At 40.4% G+C, this 14,836-nt stretch overlaps 1 protein-coding gene across 1 annotated transcript; it reads left to right on the forward strand.

The window, feature by feature from the left end:
- The first annotated feature begins 3,530 nt into the window (after window positions 1-3,530).
- On the forward strand, window positions 3,531-7,449 carry LOC139417365 (zinc finger protein 64-like). The gene is made up of 6 exons (XM_071166635.1): window positions 3,531-3,781; window positions 4,096-4,257; window positions 4,524-4,670; window positions 4,928-4,990; window positions 5,105-5,356; window positions 5,583-7,449. Exons 1-6 carry the CDS (start codon window positions 3,760-3,762, stop codon window positions 7,121-7,123), a joined length of 2,187 nt encoding a protein of 728 aa, XP_071022736.1. The 5' UTR covers window positions 3,531-3,759; the 3' UTR covers window positions 7,124-7,449.
- Window positions 7,450-14,836: the final 7,387 nt, after the last annotated feature.

The following is a 14,836-nucleotide window of genomic DNA, read 5'->3' on the forward strand; positions in this document are numbered from 1 at the left end:
ATTGAATATTTTATGTTCATATGATTTAAAAAGCAGGTCACTAGGTGTAGGCAAAACCATAAGCAAATAGGTAAACTGTGATATGACTAAAGAGTTAATTAGGGTGATTTTTCCACAAATAGACAGTTGTTTTCCTTTCCATGGTAGCAAGATCTAACTTTCTATAAAAATGTATTGGAGTGAGATCATTTCTTTCTTTTGGGATTTGTATACCGAGTATGTCCACATCTCCGTCAGACCATTTTTATGGTAAACTACATGGTAATGTAAAATTAGCATGTTTTAGTGATCCAATACGTAATACTTATCATAATTTGGTTGTAATCCAGAGAAAATAGCAAAAGTATCTAGATCCTCTATGAGGCCGTGGAGAGACTTTAATTGTGGTTTTAAAAGAAAATCATCAGCGTACAATGACACCTTAGTTTTTAAGCCACGGATTTCTAATCCCTTAATATTATTGTTTGATCTAATCTTAACAGCTAACATTTCGATGGCAATAATAAATAGATATGCCGATAATGGACAACCTTGTTTTACTCCTCTAGAGAGTTTAAAACTTTCTGAGATGTAGCCATTATTTACTACTTTACACCTAGGGTTACTATACATAACTTTAACCCATTTTATAAGAGATTCCCCAAAATTGAAATATTCTAGGCATTTATATATAAACTCCAGTCGTACTTTATCAAAAGCCTTTTCAAAATCAGCTATGAAAACCAGTCCTGGTGTCCCCGATATTTCATAGTATTCTATTGTTTCCAGTTCTTGTCTTATATTATCTTTAAGGTATCGTCCATGTAAAAAACCTGTCTGATTAGGATGAATAATATCTGACAATACTTTTAAAATTCTATGTGCCAATCATTTTGCTAGGATTTTTGCATCACAACACTGAAGTGTAAGAGGTCTCCAATTTTTTTAATGGACTGGATCTCTATATATACCACTTGGGTCCTGTTTCAGTAATAATGATATCAGACCTTCTTATTGCGTGTCTGATAATCTACCATTTATATAGGAGTGGTTAAAACATGCTAATAATGGTCCTTTGAGTACATCAAAAAAAGTTGTGTATACTTCCACTGGTATGCCATCCAGCCCTGGAGTTTTCCTATCCTTAAAGGCCCCAATTGGATCAAGCAGTTCCAGTTGCATTTAAGAGCAGTTGGATGCCACGGAAGGAGTGTTGTATGGCATTGAAGCTCGTCTGGAATTTACTGGAATTTACTGTAGGTAGGCCGTGACTGGCCTCACACTCCAGTACAGTAGGTGGCGGTGTATGCACCTAAAAGTTGGATATGCTCCGCCAACCAAATCTCGAAGAAGAAGAGGAAGATAGATCGATTATTGAAGGATAAGAGCGCAGAGAGAAGAGACCGCAAGAAAGAAGAAAACACTTACACAATTACACTGTGGCAAGTTGCTGGTAAATAAACAGACAACAACAAGCAGTAGAAATGCAATGTTTAGCTAGAGCGTTTTGAGCAGTCACCTGTCGAAAAGCACACCATATGCTTGCAGATGAACAGGGAGGAATAATGGTGCTTTTAAGACAACTGGGAACTATGGAAAAATCATGATGTCAGTGATCTTCAGGTCAGAAAGTCAGAGCTCTAGAAAGATGCCAGAGTTGCCGACTTCGAATTCCAAATTGGATGACCATTCAAAAATTCTGAGTCCCGAGCTGTTTTAAACGCTTCATAAGTTCCAACAATAATGTTTCGTCTTCAGCTGACATTTTGAAATGTGTTGTCATATTCTTCTTCAACTAGTCCCGCGATTAATGTTTCCCATTTCAACCAATCTATTTTAACTTTGGTTACGTTCCCCTGTTCAGATGTTGCATACATCAACCAATGTTTGCGCACCATGTCATTGACTGACAGAATGCTATAACATACGATGTGGTTAGCTAAAATACCTATCCAGATGCCTATCTGGCATCTGTCAGCAGTGCCTGGGCAGAGGAAAGCGCCCAATAAATACGTGTCAACTTTTACCTGTGTACGTCGTTCGAGTCACTGATGGAGGATGGGGGTCAAAAAGGGACATATGTTTGTTAGGATCCTCTTTTTTGTAATAACATTTTTTGACAAAGCACTTCGTCAAAGATTTGCACATCGTTTCAACACTGTACAGTGTGTTCGGGAAGTATTCAGACCCCTTCACTTTTTCCACATTTTGTTACGTTACAGCCTTATTCTAAAATAGATGAAAATACCTTTTTATCTCATCAATATACACACAATGTTTACAAATGTATAAAAAAAAAAAAACTGAAATACCTTATTTACATAAGGATTCAGACCCTTTGCTATGAGACTAGAAATTGAGCTCCGGTGCATTCTGTTTTAATTGATCATCCTTGAGATGTTTCTACAACTTGATTGTAGTCCACCTGTGGTAAATTCAATTGATTGAACATTATTTGGAAAGGCACACACCTGTCTATATGAGGTCCCACAGTTGGCAGTGCATGTCAGAGCAAAAATCAAGCCATGAGGTTGATGGACTTGTCCGTAGAGCTTAGAGACAGGATTGTGTCAAGGCACAGATCTGGAGAAGGGTACCAAAAAATGTCTGCAGCATTGAAGGTCCCCAAGAACACAGTGACCTCCATGATACTTAAATGGAAGAAGTTTGGGACCACCAAGACTCTTCCTAGAGCTGGCCGCCCGGCCAAACTGAGCAATTGTGGGAGAAGGGCCTTGATCAGGGAGGTAACCAAGAACCAGAGCTCCAGAGTTCCTCTATGGAGATGGGAAAAACTTCCAGATGGACAGCAATCTCTGCAGCACTCCACCAATCAGGCCTTTATAGTAGAGTGGCTAGATGGAAGGCCACTCCTCAGTAAAAGGCACATGACAACCCGCTTGGAGTTTGCCAAAAGGCACCTAAAGGACTCTCAGACCATGAGAAACAAAATTCTCTGTTCTGATGAAAACAAGATTGAACTCTTTGGCCTGAATGCCAAGCATCACATCAAGAGGAAACCTGGCACCATCCCTATGGTGAAGCATGGTGGTGGCAGCCTTATGCTGTGGGGATGTTTTTCAGTGCCAGGGACTGGGAGACTAGTCAGGATCGAGGGAAAGCTGAACGGAGCAAAGTACAGAGAGATCCTTAATGAAAACCTGCTCCAGAGCACTCGGGACCTCAGAATAGTGAGAAGGTTCACCTTCCAACAGGACAACGACCCTGAGAACACAGCCAAGACACCGCAGGAGTGGCTTCGGGACAAGTCTCTGAATTTCCTTGAGTGGCCCAGCCAGAAATGCTTTAAAAGGATGGTCCGCCCTCACAGGCTCCTGAGTCTGTGTAGGGATGTGGCTTGAATTGGAATGTGACTGAAGGAGTGGGAAATTATGTTTAAAAAATTAAAAAGTATATTTTTTTGATTTTCTATGATTCCGGTTTTTCCCAATTTTTTTCCTACAATCAATATTTTTTCTATAGTTTACAACCTGTACAGTAGGTGGCGTCATGCAGCTATAACGCTTGTTTGCGGGCCGCAATAATACCATAGAAAAAGAAGTCTGTCGTAAAATGATTGCAACAGTGTTGCCCGACTAGAGTTCAGTGGAGTACATAGCTAAAAGTCAGTAGATAATTACAATGTTTCGATTTCAAAGGCACTTGATGTGTCGTATACTTTATATTGAATTAATTCCAATCGAGTTTCCTGTCGCAAGTCGATAGCCTACCTTTAGGGAGCCCTTAACTGAATTGATATCCAGTTATATTAGCGTGAAGATGGAATCATTTAACGGAGAGGGTAAGATGTTCTAAACAACGTCAAATGTTCTAAACAAAGTCCACTTAGTAGTCCAATTAATATGTGAAACTTGTTGTTAATCTGGCGCATTCTGTGTATTAAATAAGTTATCCAATGCCTTTATCGTCTGTCAGTTGTGTTTGCAATTATATAACAATATGGCTAGCTATGTTTACAAATTGCAAAGCCCATTCAAACACCGTGCACTGTCTACTCTAAGGTGTATGATGAGTCTTGGTATTTGCAGGTTAGGTTATTGGTTGTCAATGTTCTTGAATGAAAGCAGGGTTTTATCCCTTCTTCCTCGTCAACAGGAGGGAACCATGTACTTGTGGAAGTGAGCCCAGATATCCACATTTGTGGGTTCTGTAAGCAGCAGTACAATAACTTTGAAGTCTTTCTGGCCCACAAGCAAAATGGCTGCCACATACCCTCCTCTGACATATCAGCATCTAACTCGGCACCTACTCTTACAGGTAATACTATTCTTGCAAGGTGTTTTATCCACAGGCTAGTTTGAAGAGATTATGAAAGGCTACCCCAGACTCCTTAAATATACCATTGGAACAATGCATAGCCTATATATTTTCTCCTTCAAATACAACTTGTTATAAAAACAAGTAAAAAATTGGTTATTTGGTTACTCAGTAACCATGGTAATGATCTGATGTTTAGACAAATTTCTCAGTTTTCTGGAAATGTATCCTATACAGTCAGAAATCCTTTCCACTTTTCCCCCCAGATTCCAGCACAGAGTTTGTTTTTGAGGAAACCTACCAGACGTGTGTTATGAGAGGTGTCAAAAAGATTCTGACCAAAGCCTCTAAAACACCTTCCAAAAAATTAAAACCTGCCCTGACTTCAAAGAGGCGCAGCTGCTGTTTCTCAGGTTGGTACTCTCACTTCCTCTTTCATTAGTCCTGTGACACATTCCTTCCATACTGCTGGTAGGGAGGGAGGGAGCACAATATCCGCTGGTCAGTTACAACCAATTTGCTATTTTCTGGGTCGATTTACATTTTTTATAGCTGGCTTTTACACTACAGTAAAGTTTTCTTGAAATGTGGTTCAAACAACACTTATATTCTGGGTGCATGAATCAATCACTTTTCTAATCAAATGCATAATTTATTCCTTTGCCCCTAGGATGCTCTTTCAAGACACAGTACGGTCAGAAAGACATGGAGCGACATCTCAAAACACATACTGGTATGTAATAATACCAGTGGAATTGTATCATAAATCAAATTCTATTGAGTTGTCATCCTAGTATGTATTGCGATTTTGACATTTATTTGTTCTCCAATCCTTGTGTGTGCCCAGGTGAGAAGCCGTTTGAATGTGAGCTATGCCACAAGCGGTTCAGCCGGAGGGACAAGCTGAACATGCACTTCCGCTCCCACACGGGAGAGAAGCCTCACAAGTGCAAGTACTGTCCCTACGCTGCGGCCGACAGCAGCAGTCTGAAGAAACACCTCCGTATCCACTATGATGAGAGGCCCTTCAAGTGCCAGATCTGCCCCTATGCCAGCCGCAACTCCAGCCAGCTCACCGTGCACCTCCGTTCACACACTGGTGGGTCTGCTTGGGTTGATTAGTACACTTAAGCATTGAATTGTGTAAGTCTGGTTCTGAAATCAGGTTAGCGAATGGTCTACATTGTTTCCCGTTCATTTGGGACTGAAATATGGGACATGGGCTCATCTTGATATAAGACTGATTTTTGACTTCTAAAAAAGTCTAACAAACGTACGTTTTATTTGTCTGATGTTATATAAATGTATATATTCCTCTACTTTAGGGGACGCACCTTTCCAGTGCACTCGGTGTGAAGCAAAGTTCAAGATCAACTCTGACCTGAAGAGGCACATCCGCATACACTCGGGTGAGAAGCCTTACAAGTGTGACTTCTGTGACTACCGCTGTGCCATGAAGGGCAACCTGAAATCACACGTCCAGATAAAACACGGCACGGCCAACTCCTTCCGCTGCCCTGACTGTGACTTTCTGTGCACCAGTAAGACAGCTCTGAGGCAGCACTCGCGAGAGCACCAGCCCACTCAACCCATCCAGTGCTCCAAGTGCACCTACTCCTGCTCCAGCAAGGGGGCGTTCAAGGTCCATGAGCGGATCCACTCTGAGGAGAGACCTTTTAAATGTGACTTCTGCAGTTTCGCCACCAAGCAGCGCAGCAACCTGGTCATCCACAAGAAGAAGAAGTGCCACACGGACAAGCCTGACACAGGTGTCGATGGAAAAAGAGGCAAAGCTGATGTCTGTAACGGAGAGGACCTTCCCAAGCCTGTGAGCTCCCGGTACCGGACCAAGCTGGACGCAACGCGGGCCTTCTGCTGTGACCTGTGCGAGGCGTCGTTCGTTCGTGAGGACTCTCTGCGCAGCCACAGGAAGCAGCACCAGGACTCAGACTCCCAACAGACTCTCTCTTTGACGCTCCAGCCCATCACCTCCCAGCACAGTGTTGTGACTGTGAGCCATGTACCCAGGCAAGACAGCCACACCACCCAAATCCCACTCCACCAGGTCCCCCTGACTCCACTGGCCTCGGACCCCCTGGCCTCCTACAGCAGTGCCCAGCTCCAAATCATAGTTTCCCACCCTCTGGGTCAGGAGGGCTCCTTCCTTCCCCTGCAGGCTGGGCTAGACTTTGGGCAGCACACCAAGGGATCCACCACGGTCTTCCTGAGCCCAGAGACCCAGGGCATGGTGGTCAACTGTATGAGCCTCATGCCCATACAGCAGCTAGGAGCTCAGAAACAGGTAGAGGGGGGCTCTCTGGAGCCTCAGACAGTCCTGCTGACACACCTCTCCCTAGGGGACAGCCGTAACCCTCTCCACCAGGCCCTACTTCAGACAGCCATCGCCTCCCAGGACTCCTCAGCCCACCGCAGCAGTACACAGACCTTCATCACCACCTGCTCAGATCTGGAGGGTCTCAGTGCTCTCATTCAGGAGGGGGGCACAGAGGTTACTGTGGTGACGGAGGGAGGGAACCACAGTAATATAGTCGCCATGGCAACGGCCACCTCCAGGTTTTCGCCCCCGGACATGAAGTGTAGCGAAGGTGGCCCCTCGGAAGACTTGCCCAAGCAGGCACAGGTAACAGTGGTGCAGGAGTTTGGGGACAATGGCATTACCACCTGTGAGGAGGACAGTAGTCTCATGGTCCCTAGCATCAGTTTAGGCAGCCAGGAAGTGGTCATCCACGGCTTGCCTCTGGTGGTGACTGCCCAGAATCAGCCTGTTCTAGAACACCTCTCAGTCTCTACACAGAACCTCTATTCAGTGTCAGACACACACACCATTGATGGCCTCCAAGACTGACTAGACCACCATTACTGTACTGTTTGTCTGCAACAGATCAAATAGATAGCTATAACAACCGGTTAGATAGCAGCTCATGTTCTGTTACAGAATGTTCTCATGTGCAAGTTACATTACATTGACTCTTGACCCATGTCATAGCTTTGTCATGTTTAGGTTAATTTAGTTATTCATCATAAATCCAGAGTTGAAAAATTAAGTGTGTTTGGTACAAACTAGTCAATCTGACTACAGTCATATTTGACATGTTTTCCAATCATGAACTTTACAATTCAGATGAAGAAAATGCATTACTTAAAGTGTCATGAAATAAAAACAAATAAAAACAGTATCTGCTTGTGTTTCTGTGCTACTCTCTTATTGTTTTTGAAATGCTAATTGAAATATATTGTTCTTGGTTCATGTCTGCTTTAAACAACCTGTCATTGACCATGCATGAGTATTAACATTACAAAGTCAGATCTCCATGATAGAAATTGATAACACATTAAAAACTTAGATGGGTATGGACAGAAATAGCTTGCCATTCATTACCTTTTACCTTTCCAGTCACCCATTGTCTGTTGATAGAGGTTTCTAATTTGTCCACTAGATGTCAGTGGAGACCATTGAGCTATGGGACGTTTGTTCTTTGTATTGCAGCCTTTCATGGCATTGACATGGGCTGCCTGTCTGATTTTTCTTTTTTTACTAATCGGGTCAGCTCTGAAGAAAATCTGATGTGATTGTTCAAAATACCAATTAGTGGGGGGAAAATCAGAATTGGGATGTCTAAACGCAGCCAAAGAGTCATGGTAAACATGTTACATTTCATAAAGATTGATCTACGTGTTTCAGTTTCAGAATTATAAATCTTTCTATATGTGATATTGCAGGATTGTTTCATCGTTGAACAAATGTCAAGGTGTTGATGTGTCCAAAGCACAAATTACCAACTACAATAGACATTTGATTGAAAGCCTCTTCTGCTTGTTTGCTATTTTACTCCTGGAGCCACTTTGCCATTCAGCCTTCAAGTCCTTATAGTGTCAGCAGGAAAATAAAGGCTGCAATTGAATAGGTCTATGTACTAAATCGCACCCTATTCCCTATGTAGTGCATTACTTTTGAACAAGGCACTGGTCAAAACTAGTGCACTATATAGGGAATAGGATGCCATTTGGGGCGTGAACAAGTAGTCTCAGGGGCAGTTGAGCATAGATTTTTGTCTTTCAGCGCTAATAGCTTTAATAACTATTATTTATTTAACTTGTATAGCGCTTTTCATTACAGAAAATGATCTCAAAGCAAATAAAACGCAAAAATAAATGTAAATTGAGAAGGTAGAGATGGATATTGAATGTCTCTTTTTGGCTTCGGATGAAAGCTGGCCGTTTTGAGCTTTAGAAGCTCAACTGTGACCCCTCTGCTTTCTGTGGCTCAGGATGGAGTGGATGGGCACCGTCTGAACAAATTGTTTGCTGCTCCTCCACCAATAAGGATGAAGAGATCCAAGAGTCATGGAATATGTGGAATGTAACTTTGTGATTCTATAGAATGGAAATAATTAGCGATAGGGGATCAAATCGATAGTAACATATCGCAATATTATTTTGGGACGATATTATATAGATCTCCAGGTCATAGTTTAGCTCGTTCATCTTATTAAATAGTGAGTCAACATGTTTTCAGCCGTGTCGAATCTCAATACGTACCGTATCGGCACCTAAGTATCATGAGGTCCCTGGCAATTCCCTGCCCTAGAAATAATTGTACCTTTCAAGGATTTAGAGATTAAAGGACGGATATAGTATCTTTGAAGTCCAGTCTTTATGTGGAGCATATTGTGGTTATATATTGAAACCTATATGGTTTCATTTCTCAACATTTAACATTAATTTATTCAGTTGTATGTATGCTTATACACTGACTATACCAAACATTAGGAACACTTTCCTAATATTGAGTTGCACCCTACTGCCCTTTTGCCCTCAATTCCTCGGGGCATTGACTCTACAAGGTGTTGAAAGCATTGCATAAGGATGCTGGACCATGTTGACTCCAATGCCTCCCAAAGTTGAGTCAAGTTGGCTGGATGTCCTTTGGGTGGTAGACCATTCTTGATACACACAGGAAACTGTTGAGCGTGAAAAATCTAGCAACGTTGCATTCCTTGACACAAACCGGTGCGCCTGGAACATACTACCATACCCCTTTCAAAGGCACTAACATTTTTGGTCTTACCCATTCACCCAATGAATTGTACACATACACAATCCATGTCTCAAGGCATAAAAATCCTTATTTAACCTGTCTCCTCCCCTTCTTCTACATTTGTTTTAAGTGGATTTAACAAGTGACATCAATAAGAGTTCATAGCTTTCACCTGGATTCACCTGCTCAGTCTGTCATGGAAAGAGCAGGTGTTTTTAATGTTTTGCATACTCAGTGTATTTTAACCATTCTATATTCAGACATCTTGTCACTTCAGTGAATCCTGGGTGTCCGAGGCTACCAGAAATCTGTCACAACTCCAGCACTCTGGTGCAATGTCCCTAGATTGCCTTTTGGGGTCAGTAAGTATCCAACATTAAAATCCTTCTGAACTATTGATTTGAACCATGCCAAATTTGTATTCACATCTATAAACACATATTGTCTATTTTCATCCTTGTACATTTTTGATCTCATTAGGTATCATCAAAAATTGTACAATTTGAAATGCAGTTTTAGTATTATGACTGTATATAAGGGATAGTCAAATACAGACACATATTATAATGTACCCTAGTGTGTTTCTGTTTACCTTTTTATAATGTGGCGTCAATGATCTCATTTAAGATATTTCTATGTGGTATTTTATTGCTGGAGTCCATTGGCTGAAGCATTAAGATGACTGGTTGCTATGTGGGAAAAGTGTTCTAGAACTAGAGGTGATCTCTGATGCATCTCTTTGATCTATTATCAGACAGAGAGCAGAGAGACTTCTAGGGTTCTAATCCCAAGTAGCCTTGAGGAGGGAGGGCCTGCTTCAACGATAAAAATCATCCATCCATACAACATTTATGCACCCACAAACCCATTTAACATAGGTGGGTGTGAGTGTGTGTAAAACCATTCAACGCCATAATCCAACATTTCTGTTTTGAATAAAGGTGTGTTTTGTGGGGCTTTGTTAAAAAGGTATAGTAGGAAGTGTAAATTAACCTCTTTATACTGTATGGCACTTCTCACTTCCTTCCTTCCTGTGTTTGAGATGTCAGGCCTTTGAATGGGGTCATAAATGTCTCCAGAAAAAGCAATTTCCACTCACAGTTGCTTAAAGAAATCGCATTTCGTGATGCATTCCTTCTGGACATAAAAAGAGCCAGAAAAGGCCAAGTGATAGAGAGAATGAATGACGGGAAATACTGGGGAGTCTTCCCTCCATAACATAGAACCTAGTAAATGACCACTTTTAATAGTGTGAAAATGTCAAAGGTCAATTATCATAAAACCTCATGAATATACCGTTCTTATGGTTAATCTCACTCTGTCAGTAATAAGGCGATAAATGTTTAGGATGGCAGGATGGGGAACGTTGGATTTCCTATTTTGGGTTTAGGTTAGGTCCTTTTTACTTTACACGTTTTACTTCACACACATCTGTTAAAGCTATAAAGTCCAATCTGTCATGTTCCACTATCTAAGACTCTTTGTTGTGTACATTTCTGACCTTTGAATCCTCTACACACAATTTGCTGCACCATCAGTAAAAGACATTGAATGCCCTTAATGAAATCAACAGATCAGTTCAGAGTTGATATGGATTTGTATTCCATTTCTAGTCTCTTTTTCTCCTGACACTATTGACATTTTAAGTGTGTTTTGATTTCTCACAACACGGTAGGCTTTTTATCTTGATTCTCACTCAATACTGTTTCTTCTTCAAATAAATACATACAGTATGTGTTTGAAATACAAAATACAGACACATTTGATAATAGACATTACCTGTGACAAGTGCTCAATGTGCTTAGTGGTACAAGTTCATTTGATTTTTCAATTGTAATTACTTGTCAAAAAGGTATGAAGGCCATTGAATTTATCATGTCATTTAATTTCAGATTTCAAGTCTTTTGAAAATCCTGACAAACAACATGTTACAAGAATACAGGTATGAATGATAAATGGCATAGATGTTCTGTTTCCAGCAATATTCCAGAGCTTTCAGAGTCTTTTATCACTTGAATCGTTTGATCGTTATCAGATGACTTGGGTTTTAGTAACAGAGTAACATTAGGCTGCCATGTGTGCCTCTGTAACAGTAGAAATACCTGGTGATTATTAGGCTGCCATGTGTGCCTCTGTAACAGTAGAAATACCTGGTGATTAATCATGTTGCTCTATTCAGCTCTCAGAGAACCCTGTCATTTGCATTCAGATTTTAGATACTTGAGTTATGAGAAGCGACAAAACAATGGGATAGCCAGTCATATTACAGCTATTCATGTTTTAGGTCTGATGTCTTTTTTAAAACAACTCATATGTGTTGTTTGATTCAGAAAATTAATTGAATAAAACGTATATATTGAAAATAATAATATCTTCAAGTTAGTACATAACTTATTCCATTTTACTCATGAAATTATATTCTCCTAACAACTTGAGATTTAAAATAGGCTTGTGGGTAGAGTCACCTAAATGGTGAATTAGTAATTGTGGTGTTGTTTTTGTCTTATTGTCTTATACTGAGCTGTCAGAAAGCATTGCACTGACAGGCTCTTTTGTTGTTTCTTTAAGATTTAAAGTAGGGTTTTAAAAGAAGTCCTCAGGGGGGCCAGAAAATAAGTATCATTTTTAGCCAATGGAGAGGCCCTGAGTGTCGCTGGCCAAAGCCTATAAAAATCCTTTAATGGACAAAGGAATGCTACAGTATCCACTGCTCTTAAACACTCTCAGCAATATCATGTGTTGTGACTTGAGCTCTAGATATACCATTTTCAAATGACCTATGACGAATGTGATGTTGTGCCAGGTAGCCCAGTTGTGAATGAAACAAGCTATTGGGATTGGGTGTTTTTATGTAAAGGACTTTAGCCATGGTTTTATTGTCACTTCACCAAAACATTAATGTTTGCGTGTTCTTTTCTTCTTTTTTTTTTAAAGGTTTTTCTTTAGCTTGTAGTATTTTGTTCATTTCAATACCAGTTGTCTATTGGTTACTGTCTCCTGCAATCAATTGTTACTCTCTAGTCAGACATACTATTTGTGTGGTTTTCTGCTTTGTTTGTGATCATTTTCACATCGTCAGCAGGTTGCTTTGTGTTTTTTATGTATGCACTTTCAGTTAGGTTTGGAGGGACAGTCAGTCAAAGTTTTGTCTGGTTAGATCTTTGTTTTCAGTGTGTAGCTGTCCATTCCACTGAAGAACTCTCACATTACACATACAACATTTTTGATGCAACAACAGGCAGCTGGTATAACAATGCTATAGCAGAGTAAATAGTTAAAAAGGTCTTCTGAACTTCCAAACTGATATGATCAATATTCTCACAGTTAAACCTATATTGTATATTTACCATTTTAAAGATGCCATTGCTTTCGACAGATGGCCACGAGCCAGCAAAATATTTTCTTTGCTCAGGCATGCCTTATCCTAAGAAAACAAACATGATGGAAATCTGATCTTTACACATTTAGACTATTGTCTCCTAGCAGTGTACTCCTACACATTGCTGTGTGTGTGTATGTGTGTGTTTTTCTTTCCCTGCTTTGAAAGCACATTCACACAGCATAAAGTTAGCGCATCTTACTCAAGTTGACAAGGTGGACTTCTTTCTGCTTATAATGGTGGTATAGTTGAGATTGTACAGTTGTTATGTTATAAGGATGTTAAACTCCTTTTGAATTGTTATGACATCTTAATGAAGTGTCATAATGCATTAGAAGTGTAAATAAGGCGTGTGTGTGTGTCTGAAGTGTTGCCACATGGACGTGTTTCACTATACTTGTGGGGACCAGAAGTCCCCACAAGAATAGTAAACAAACTGGGGACATTTTGTTAGTCCCCACAAGGTCAAATGCTAATTCTTGGGGGTTTAGGATTAAAGTTTGAATGAGGTTTAGGGTTAGGAGCTAGGCTTAGTTTCAGGGTTAGTGTTAGGTTTAGGGTTAGTGAAAATTTGAATGAGACTGAATTGTGTGTCCCCACAAGGCCAGTTATACAAGACGGTGTGTTCTTGTTCTACTACAAACAAATCTACAGAAAAAGCATGAATGAATTAATATTGAAATGTGAAAGGATCCTGGCTGGGATGGTGTTGCTCTCTGTTATGATGCATATTTACTGAGCAACAACTTAATGCCTCAACAGACGACAGGAAGAATCTCCTTTGTTCTCCATTTTGTAGAGAAACACTTGAACTGCCTGGCCTGCATGCATGGATACCATTAGGCCCCTTTTAAAACCTTTTAATTTTTACAGACCAACTGCTTAGAGAGGGAGGATGAGAAAAGACAAGAGCCATAGCTTTTCAGAAATGTTCCAATATTTTCTTTCATCTTTATTTTGCACTGTTGTTGTTTTCATCTGAACCTAATATGTGAGCCTCTCTGCACCCCCCCCCCTCCCCTCCCCGCCACCACCACCACCCCTGAGTGCTATGCTCCTGCATTGAACACTTTCTTAGACCCAGGAAATGGTCTTGTTGTCTTTTTGATGTAGCGTGCTGTCAGTCAGAGTTGGTTGAGTGAACAAGGAAATAAGATAGTTTGATAAGGGCCACAAATATATCAGGGTATTGTATTTGAGAATTGTATTGTGTTGAAGAGTTAGCGCATCAATAATCGGTATCACCTTTTTTTAATGTAATTTCTATATTCCCGTTCTTTTTGATCCAGCTTTGTTTCATCTTAATGTTCACCAACCCAACACCAATGATTTAAGTCGAATTCATGTTTACCGTTGGAACTCATAAGTTCATGAACTCTGGCTGACTTCTAAGGACAAAGCTTGTTGCATTGATATCATAAATGCCTGTGGAGAGAAAACAATGGCAGTAGACAGACAGAGACATGGCCGAAACCTCCAGAAGGAACTCAACTCACACCTTGACCAAACACACACACACACACACACACACACACACGCACACACACACACACACACACACACACACATACACACACACACACACACACACACACACTCATACAAACACTGCTCAAAATGAGGTAAGAACTGCCTTGGGAAATTACTGTACTTGTGGGGGCAGTGGTGAACTGGAGAGTGACAATCACATGCCTGTTTTGAGTTTGGTTCTTTGTATACTTATGAGAATGTAGTTCAGTATCAAAGAATGATCTTGTTGGCTCTCTGAACCCAAAAAGCTGATAGTCAGACTGGGTTTCCCTCAAGGAAGAAAGAAGCTTTGTTTTTATAGGCTGACTGGAATGTGTTGAGGACTGCAGACAGACATCTGCGTCATTAGCATATGTGATCCCACCCCCAACTAATAATCTGTTGGTGGTCTGATAAAGTTTTGTTTATACTGTTAAATGATCCACAAATGTAGCATTGAACTTGTGAAACTTCTACCACATCAAATCGCACATACTAATGATAATAAAGATAATCACCAAAAAATTGGCTACTACTAACCATAATAAGATCATCATTATTATAATATTATGACAATATTTTAATAATCATTATCATCATAACCATAATCATAACAGTCAAATATTGTTAAT

This window comes from Oncorhynchus clarkii, chromosome 9 (assembly GCF_045791955.1).
Source record: "Oncorhynchus clarkii lewisi isolate Uvic-CL-2024 chromosome 9, UVic_Ocla_1.0, whole genome shotgun sequence".
NCBI classification, from domain to species: Eukaryota; Metazoa; Chordata; class Actinopteri; order Salmoniformes; family Salmonidae; genus Oncorhynchus; species Oncorhynchus clarkii.